The sequence below is a fragment of the Fukomys damarensis genome, unplaced genomic scaffold (genome assembly GCF_012274545.1).
Source record: "Fukomys damarensis isolate Sample0158 unplaced genomic scaffold, DMR_v1.0_HiC HiC_scaffold_2, whole genome shotgun sequence".
Taxonomy (NCBI): domain Eukaryota; kingdom Metazoa; phylum Chordata; class Mammalia; order Rodentia; family Bathyergidae; genus Fukomys; species Fukomys damarensis.
In genome coordinates this window covers 26,679,587-26,689,482 of record NW_022900914.1, presented here as the reverse complement: position 1 = coordinate 26,689,482, position 9,896 = coordinate 26,679,587, and the positions used below count along the sequence as shown (strand labels likewise).

At 45.0% G+C, this 9,896-nt stretch overlaps 1 protein-coding gene across 3 annotated transcripts in view; it reads left to right on the top strand.

Annotated features, from left to right (window-relative positions):
- The first annotated feature begins 909 nt into the window (after nucleotides 1-909).
- The window catches only part of LOC104856414, a 14,246-nt gene continuing 5,259 nt past the window's right edge, over nucleotides 910-9,896 (top strand). For 2 of the 3 annotated variants that reach the window (XM_033763927.1, XM_033763925.1), the window contains exons 1-5: nucleotides 910-993; nucleotides 5,187-5,345; nucleotides 8,202-8,431; nucleotides 8,589-8,646; nucleotides 9,064-9,251. In XM_033763927.1, coding sequence (XP_033619818.1) covers nucleotides 8,258-8,431; nucleotides 8,589-8,646; nucleotides 9,064-9,251 — 420 coding nt within the window. In that variant the 5' untranslated portion in view covers nucleotides 910-993; nucleotides 5,187-5,345; nucleotides 8,202-8,257. The remainder of the gene's footprint in view (nucleotides 994-5,186; nucleotides 5,346-8,201; nucleotides 8,432-8,588; nucleotides 8,647-9,063; nucleotides 9,252-9,896) is intronic. The other variant, XM_033763926.1, reaches the window with a different exon arrangement.

Genomic DNA, 9,896 nt, shown 5'->3' with positions numbered 1-9,896 from the left:
AGCCCTGGAGGTGTGGGAGGCACCTCCCTCCTGGCCTCATCCTAGCTCTGTCCAACACTGTGAAGACTGGAAGGGAGCTGGCCCAGCCCTTGGTGGAACCTCGCAACTCTTGGGATCCCAGGGAAAGAGGCAAGCACCTCCCCACTGACATATCCACCATCATCTGCTCGAAGACAGGAGCTGGAATGGCCAAGTCTGCTGAGACAATGAGCTTTTTCATTCCCTTCAGGAGGAAGAAACACCATTTGTGTGAGAAGGTGACTGCTCCTTCGGGGATTGAGGGGCTAGAGGTCACATGATTGGTGACATTTCTAATCCGTTATTGCTGGAACTCTGAAATTACACATGTATCTAGATATTCGTAGGAGATGATGAGTAGCAACTACTTACATCCTAAAATTATAAATGGTATGTATACAAATATACTCAGCAGTAAGTATACAGTTACATATTTATGAGTGATATCAAGACTCATAAATAGCTATTGGTAGAAATGTTATCACAAACAACTTTCTAAGGATAGAAGTTTTCTTTTTTTTTTTTTTTATTTACTGTGTTTGTTGTTTTTTTTTTGCAGGGCTGGGAACTGAACCCAAGGCCTTATGCGTGACAGGCAAATGCTCTGTCTCTAAGCTGCTTTCCAGCCTGCAACTTTCCTATTAAATATGTCTGAATATACAAGAGTGAACTATAGAGCAGTCTGGGATTCTTAAATATATATCTCTCTGCAGTATAATCCTCAAGCCTTCTCAGGGTTTTTAAACTGTAAATCTGCATAAATGTGGACATAAATATAGAGCTGCATCTGCCTGAAGAGAGGAAAATGGTTCCAGCCCCAACTCTGCCCCCGCCCATGCACGCAGGGTCATACTCGGCAGGATTGTACTCAATGTAGCAAGAAAGGGGGAATAAGACAAAGCTCAGCCTCTTGGGGGCACTGGCTGAACTGAGATGTAGAAGCTCCAGGAGGACTGGAAATGCGGAAGCGGGGTGGTAAGAGCACGCAGCGGGGAGCGGGAGGCGGGAGCCACTCCGAGCGGAGCGGTGAAGGTGCGCAGCAGGGCGGTGTGATTACACCCGTGACTGGAAGGGCAAAGCCAGAGGTGTGTGCCGTGTCCTGGGACGCAGAGGAGCACCTGCTTGGCTGGGAAGCTAGGAGGACGGGGGACGGGGGCACTGTGGCGTTCCCTTGAGTGTGGCCTTGAAGGAAGCACACCTGAGCCCAGGGAAGAGGGAAAGCACTTCCAGATTTACAAATAGCCCCCATCCATGAACAAGCAAAGTGTGCCCTGGTGGTGAAGACTGGGGTGGTAGGCGCCCGGGGCCATGGCGGAGACGGACCGGACCGGGGAGCTGGACTGGTGGAGGGGAACTAGAGGCCATACTGTTGAGTAAGGGATTGACCCCGTAAGGGCGCGGGGGCAGCTACCAGGGTCTGAAGCTGGGGAGATAAGAAATCAGGCAAGTTTGCAAGAGGCGAGTCTGAAAGCCAAGATGGGGGTGAGGAGGGTGTGGCAGGAAGCTGGGAAAGAGGCCACAGTGACCACACCACAGCAATGGGGAGAGAGAGTGAGCTCCAGAGCTTGGTGGGGTAGAACCGGTGTGGCTGTGCGACAAGAGGGGGAAGCGGGAGTTTCTAGCTTTATTAGTTGGCTAGAAATACACTCTTAGCAGGAGTGGAAAATACAGGAGGAAGAGAAGCTGTGAGTGCTTGGGAGCTCTGTTTCCAACATTTCTGTGAAGTGACTGAACAACCTCAGGATGGATACATGGAGAGGGGAGCAAAAGGAATTTACACACGCATGCACGCATGCACACACATGTAGGCACACACAGCCCCTGTCCTCATAGAGAGAGTGAAGATCGAACACTAGGAGAAGACACAAACATTCGCCTGACCTGGGTCCCGGTCCCACTCCTGCTCCCCCGTGCTGGCCTCCGTCCCTCTCTGGAACCTGCCCAGCACACTCCACCTCAGGGCTGTGGCTCTGGCTGTTTCCTCTGCTAGAATGTTCTCTCCCACACAGCCACTTCCCTAACTTCAGTCAAGCTGCTGCTTAAACCTCAGGGCACATGCACGCTGCACCCCAAATCTCCCTCATCTCTCATGCCTTCGTTTATGCTTGGTGCCCATGTGAGAATGTGCGCCCCGTGAGGCCAGGAGTCCTAGGCTGTTAGTCACTGACAGAAGATACCAAACACTTAAAACAGTGCCTGGTTTGTTGAGTGAAGGAATGTTAAAACGAGAAACAAAATCTGATTAAGAATTTATCTTTAGCCAGGCATGGTAGCACATGTCTTTAATCCCAGAACTGAGAGAGGCCGAGGCAGGAGGATCCCAAATTCACATCCTGCCTGGGCAACTTAGTGAGACCCTGTCTCAGGAAAGAAAGGGAGGGAGGGAGGAAGGAAGGAGGGAGGGAAAAGGAAGGAAGAGCCAGGCATAGTGATGCACACCTGTAATCCCACCTCTGGAGAGGCTGAGGCAGGAAGATTGCCACAAGTTCAAGTCCAGCCTAGGCTACACGGTGAGTTAAAGGCCAGCCTGGAATATATAGTGAGACTACCAAACACAAAAACTTCTAATAATAATAATAAATTCTAATAATAATAAATTTTTAAAAAATAAAAAGGGCTAAGGGTGTAACTCAGGGAGGACACCCCAGGTTTGACTCCCAGTAGCACTACCACCACCCTTAAAATTCAAGAAGTGTCACACTCCTGTAACCCCAGCTACTCGGGAGGGGCTAAGGCAAGAGAATCTCAAGTTCAAGGCCAGGTTGGGCAACTAATAAGACACTGTCTCAAAATTTAAAAATGAAAAGTGCTAGGGACATAGCTCAGTTGTGGAGTGACTTGGGTTAAATCCCCATTGCCAAAAGAGAAAAGTAAAAAAGACTGAAAGAAAGGAAAAGTCATAAAGATACTTTAGTATATATGTCACAAAATGACAACTGTGGTTATTCTTAGAGCAAAATATGAGCCAAATATTTCTTATTTGGGAGGGTGTGTAATTTTCCTGACAAAATTGTTGGTTGGCATGCTATAATTTAGGTTAATTCTTTAACTTTTATGGTATGACCATTAAAAGATAACCTTTTGTAAAAATATTTGAGATCTTGTTGATTTTCCCAAGCACTTTTCTCTCTGCAAAACTAAATACAATCTTTTTTATGATTTGATGTTTGAAACTTTTATCAGCATATCTTTGGCACCCATAATGATCACATTCATTATAGAGAATTTGTACCTGTGCGTTACTTTTTTTTCTCTCGTTTTCCTCCCTTGAACCCTTTTTACCCTCCACATTTACAAAAGCTTTGTTTCCATTTTTCCCCTTCTATTCTGTCTTTTTAAAATCCCTTTCCCCTTCCTTCCCTCCCTTCCCGCCCTGTGTCTCTTTCTTTGTGAACACGTTCTTCTTACTTCCTGATACCTAGCTTCCATTTTGCTCTTGTTTACCCTTTGGGTTTCCCACAAAAGAGAAACAATCTGATATTTATTTATTTAGGTACCAAGGATTGACCTCAGGACCTTGGGCTTGAGAACCAGGGGATGGAACCACTGAGCTAACTCCTCAGCCCAACAATGCAATATTTAAACTTGTAGATCTGATGTATTTCACTTAACACTATGGCCTCAAGGTGCATTCATTCACCTAAAAATGGCTCAAATTTGTCCTTCTTTATGGCAGACTAGTACTCCATTGTATATAAATAACACATTTTCTTTATACTTTCATCTTCAGTGGGCTGTTTCCTGGGTTTACCTATTATAAACTGTGTTGCTACAAACATGGATAACTATGATCGTGAAAGATAATTGATATCCAGTGAAATGCTCAGTGAAGTATAATTGATATCAATGAAATGAACTACAACATTCAATTCATTTCAGGAATTCATATTAAGATAGAATAATTATTCTATCACCCCAGAAAGCTCCCTTAGCTCCCCTTACCCATGCACTCTCTTACCTGATTTCTCCAACCATAGGTTAGTTTTTTCTATTCTAAATTGTAAACAAATTAATTGGTATGAAGTATAGTTGTTTGTGTCTGGCACGTTTCTCTGCAGGTAGCGTGTTGAGATGCATCATGGGGTTGTATGTTTTGTAGCTCAGTTCTTTTTAGTCCTTAGCAGTATTCCAAGGACTTTTCCTTGGAAGGCTCATCTGTTACACTTTTGTGAAATTGTTTTGCCTGTGTTCAAGGAGTTCTTTCTCACTTTCATGGCATAAACTTTTGTAACTTCTATAAACTGTTGCTTCACTTTCTGATCAATTTCCATCTCCTTTGCATTGTATCATCCACTGTATATTTAATGATGCATGAGAAATAAACCCCCAAAGTGTGGCTTGATTGTTGGCATAAAAGGATGACTGTAGCGGAAACTAATTTAGCAATAGTCTTTCTCTCTCTCTCTCTCTCTCTCTCTCTCCCTCTCGTCTCCCTCCCCCTGCCCCACCATCTCTCCTCCATCTCTCTTTTTACTGGGGATTGCCTAGGGCCTGTACACTAAACCACTGAGCTACACTCCTTTCTGCCTGCTCAGTGTTCTCATTTTTGTGCTCTTGGTTGAAGCTGAATCATGGTCACCCCATCTTCACTCTACTCTGTAAGCAAGAGGAAAGCAAGGGAAAGCCACAGGCTTCCTCTGAACGATGTCATGGGACCCATGTCACTTCTGCTCCAAACCCAATGACTTTGGCCCAGTTCTGTGGCTGCTCTAAGCTGTAAATAATTTCAGAAAATAGACTTTTCCCAGCCCTGGAGGTGGCTGACCGCTCAGGTGGTGACTCAGGTGCCAGTTGTCGGGGCAGGTCTTAATGAACTCAGTGGAAGAACAGACTGCTATCAGCTCCCAACCTCTACACTTCCTTTTTTCGAGGCCCCTTCTCTGCCAGGCTGCTCTCCTCTATTGTGATACACTCACATAAAAGTTCTTTCCTCTGCGGGGAGTAGTGTGATCCCAGCACTCTGAGAGGCTGAGGCAGGAAAATCATAAGTGGGAGCCTAGTCTGGGGAACTTAGTAATTTAGCAAGACCCTGTCTCAAAATAAAAAATAAAAAAGGGCTGGGGATGTAGTTCCATATGAAAGCCCTTGATTCAATCACCAGTGATGCAAAAAAAAAACCAAAAAACCAATCCCGGCCTCTTGTCCTTTTTCCTGCCTTCTGTGAATAGAGCACTGGGGGATGGGGGAGATTCCCGACTGAAAACCAACCTAGAGAGTGTGGGCCAACCACGCCACCTCTGCAGACGCAGGCCTGGGGATGAGGACATCTGCAAGTCGGTCCCCGGGAAATCCTGTCTTACACATCTGCACCACAAGGCGCTACTTATGTAAGTACCAAGTCCTGATATGGTGGGTCGGGGTCAAAAAAGGAAGAAGAAATGAGAAGCTTCTACATCGCGGGTCTAGGTGACCGTATTGTTAATGCTCTGTCCAAATACTTGTCTGACTTACCTGCTGAAGATAATTATCGTTGGTGAAAATACAGACTCCAATAAAAGTGAGTTCTTATCTTCTAGACCAGCTTTATAATTTGCAAATATTGAGCAGCTATTAAGATATTGCCACATTTAAAGGCCATACTCTCAGGGCTCATTTCTGTAGTTGGTGATATTGCCATATTTGCTTCCTGGCTCCATATGAGTACAAAGTTTTTCCAGAGTCATTGAGAGGTACACATGAGCTCTGTGACTCTCAAATACTTCCATGTAAGTTTACCAAGAACAAGGACATTCTCTTATAAAAGTACCTAAAGAAAACCGACACTGACATAACGCCACTATCTACTGTACAGGAAACATCTGTTACTCTGTTAATGTCCCGATAGAGTTCTTTGTGCCAATCTCTCCCCCATCACTTCATTATGCACCAGAATCCAAGCTAGAAAGATACACATACATTTAATTGTCACATTCATATTTGGCAAACATCACGTGAAAATTTCATATCATACATCGTTCCATACAACCGGGATTCCACTCTTAGCTGCTGGTGTCCTCGAGTCCTGGCCCTTTGTTTTCTTTTCCCGGACATAATCAGTAGAGTGACCTTGGAAGCAACCACCTACTCCCACTAAGGCTTGAGATAAAGCTAAAATTCAATCAGGTATTACTTTAAAATGGATAGGAGATGTGGCTTCACCACACAGGAAATAGAAAAAAAGCTCCAGGAAGTCCAAATTCAGGCCAGCCACAAAGATGGTTCAGTATCTGAGGAGCCAGTGAAATGAAGGATGCAGTAATATCCCAGGTAGATCGGAGACGTCCTTAATAGGTAACTTGACAACACGTTTCTAGAAGTTCTAGAGGTAGGACCGGGGAAAGAGTTCAAAAGGCAGTTGGGTCACAAGGAAAACTATCCTGGAACCTGCAGCTCCACCTCTCAAATCTTGAGAACATTTCTGGTCCATGAACAACTCTGCCAAAGTTTTCAGGGAAAGAAAGACAAAAATTACTTAGATACCAGGTGTGGTAGCATAGCTATGCCTGTAATCCCACCACTGGGGAGGCTCAGGTAGGAAGACTGACACAAGTTCAGGGCCAGTCTGGGCTACACAGTCAGTTCAAGGCCAGTCTGAACTACATAGTGAGACCCTGGCTCCACACACACACACAAATTCTTCTAATTACTTAACTGACACACACTTGTAATCTTAGCACTTGGGAGGCTGAGGCAGGAGGATAGCCATGAGTTCAGGACCAGCTTAGGCTAGATAGTAAATTTAACACCACCCTGAACTACAAAGTAAGACCCAATCTCAAAAAAATAAAATTGCTTAGATGGAATATTTATTTCCTTGGTGGGTAGAAATAGATATGTATAATTATGTATAAATATAAAAGATGTTAAATTAAAATATTAGACATAATCTGTATATTTGGCATTTATGTACTATGCATATTCAAGAATTCGGAACTTCGGCTGGGTGTGGTGGTGCCCCTCTGTAATCCCAGCACTCAGGAGGCTGAGGCAGGAGGACGGCTCTTCATTCTAGGTCAGCCTGGGCTGCAGAGCCATACCCTGTCCCCCGCCAAAAAAAAAGAATTTGGGACTTCAGAGTATTTCATAGATTAAGTTTAGGGTCTAATGAAAATATGTAATTGAAGGATTACTTTAAACCTGTGATTTTAGGTTGAGCTATTACTGTTAATGGTATCAGACAGCAAAAAGAGTATCAGATGAAAAAAAGGTGAGATTTGCTATATTTACAAATTTTATTCTTAGAGTTAAAAGATTTAAATCTTGAGAAAGTATTTAGTAGTCAGAGAATTGTATCTCTTCAAAGTAAAATGTATAAATACATTTGAAATATTTAAAAGAGTTTAATTTATTAAGTTTATAAATAATAGAAAATGTAATTAAAGGCCATTGCAAAGAGATTATTAAAATTGTGCTAAAGTTTTACATAAACTATTATAATCTGTAAACTGAATTTAACACTTAATAGTTTTTCCTATTTTGTAACTTGAACAATTTGAATATTAATTTTTTGCTTGTGTTTTTGGTTTGTTTTGTTTTTCTGAGACAGCCTCTCCCTATATAATTCAGGCTGGCCTTGAATTCACTATGTAACCCAGGTTGACCTTGAACTCATGGTGATCCTCCTGCCTCAGCCTCCAGAGTGCTGGCATTGTAGGTTTGCACCATCACACCTGGCTCAACATTAATTCTTAAAACTAAATACATGAGCTGGGTATAGTAGCACATGCCTGTCATGCTAGCATTTTGGGAGGCTGAGACAGGAGGAACACCAGTTCAAGCCTAGCCTGACAACTGAGTGATTTTGTGAGATGTGGCTCAGTGCAAAGGCTCAATCCCCAGCAACACACACACACACATATATAATCATTGCAGTGGCCAGAAGCCATTGTCCAAAGCACTGGCACCCAGCCTACATTGAGGGCAGTCTCCTTCCCAAGGACCGGGGCGTGCTCGGCTGGCCGCACCTGGCAGTCCTGGCTGGGATGCTATTTACCCAGCGGTGACGGAAACCACTCCCTCTTTGCACAGAAGAATTAAGCTACCAAGGACCGTGGTCGTCTCCGTTGGCATCATGGTCTTCAGTTTCCAATCTTGAGGTGACTCTCGACCTGCCATGTGGGCATGTTTTACAGTTTTAATTATTTTTATTGACAAAAAAAGTTCATTCAGTCCTTGCCTGGTCTTTTATCGTGTTTTTCTCTCAGACATAAAATGAGTGAAAGGAGCCTTCTGCTCTCGCGGTTTCAGTTTTGCCTCTAAAATGCTGTGTTCGGGCGAATGCTGCTGCCCCTTCCTTGGGGAAGACGCCCCTGACTGCGCTCATGCTCACCTCGGTCAGCCACGGCCAGGTCTTCTCTCGGCAGACCCATCCCACACGGGGTCCTTGTCCCTTCTGAAGGAGCGAGGACCATGGCCACAGGCAACACCACCACAGGTGAGCGAGCAGGAGTGTGGATGGTGCGGAGAGAGGAGCCTGGTGCTCTGACTGCTCTGTGTCTCCCGAGGGCCCACACGGTCCGGTCCTCTCCGGGCCCTCATACTGCGGGCCTCTCTGGCCAGCTGCCCTATATTGCTGTCTTTGCTTTGCTTAGGTGATGTGCAGGCGCAGGGAAACGCTTCTGAGGTGTGTAGAATGGAGCCCGGCACAAGGTAAGTCTCTGTTACAGAACCATCGCTATCAACACGGGCATCACCGCTGTTTGTGTGACACCAGCTTAGTGAACCAGGAAAGACACACGAGTTTTCATCCTGAAAACTCAAGACACGCGCAAGCCACATGATCCCACAGAACGGCCATGGGGAAGGTAGAAATTTCGAGAGCTGTGCCCTGGTCACAGTTCCAGGAAACTAAGGGCGCAGTGTCTGTGCATACTTTGTGTTTTCTCTCCAATCTTCTCATCAGATTCACACATTGACATCTTACTCTACATAATGGGGGCTGGGCGCTGAAAATTTTTAAAGTTTAAAACTCAGATCAATACTGACTGCCCAATAAATCTGCTTCAACCTCAGATTGAGGTCAAAGCCTTTGCATTACAGAAACCTCTCTGTTACATTAAAATGCAGTGAGGAGCCATTCGCACAGTGAAGAATTCCATCCCTGGCCTCCTGCATCACCTTTTCCTACAGAGCAGCAGAACTCCGGAGGCTCCACCTCTGTGAGCTCCAGACCTCAGTTCCTCCTGAACACTCCACACTCTCTGCCCTCTGCACTTCCTTCCCAGGACCTCCCGGGGAAGCCCAGGGCTCCGCAGGTAACCGAGGGTGAGGACTCCTCCCTTCCCTCCTTCCTTCATGCTAAAATAATCCCCTTCAAAAACCCAGACTCCGAAACACAGCAGTGTGGTCAGGAAAACTGCTAATGCCCCTGTCACCCTTCTCTTTATCCGGAGCTCAAGGTCTAGTCATTTGCATGGAATGTGTTTCATTTTTCCCAAGAAGAAGCAGTTCCCTGCCATTATTCAGTCATAAAGAATGAAATCGTGTCTTTTGCAGAAAAAATGGATGGAACCTGAAAATATGTTAAGCCACATAAGCCAAACCAGAAAGACAAATATCACGTTTTCTCTCGTGGGGGTGGTGGAGAATGAAAAGGAAAGGGCAGAGAGCATAAGGGGGCTGGAGATGTCAAAGAATGTTATACACAGGTGGGAATGAGCCAAAATGAAACTCATTGCTCTGTATAACTAATATGTACCACAGGAGCAAAAGAAATGCTTATTTACTATGAGAGAGTAAACTGCCTAAAGCCAAAGGTACATTTTGGGGAAAGAAGTCTGCCCTGGGGCTGGGGACAGGCTCAGAGGTAGAGCACTTGCCTAGTATTCCAGAGGCCTTGCCTTGCCTCCCCAGCACCAGAGAGAGAGAGAGAGAGAGAGAGAGAGGAAGAGAAGGGAAGG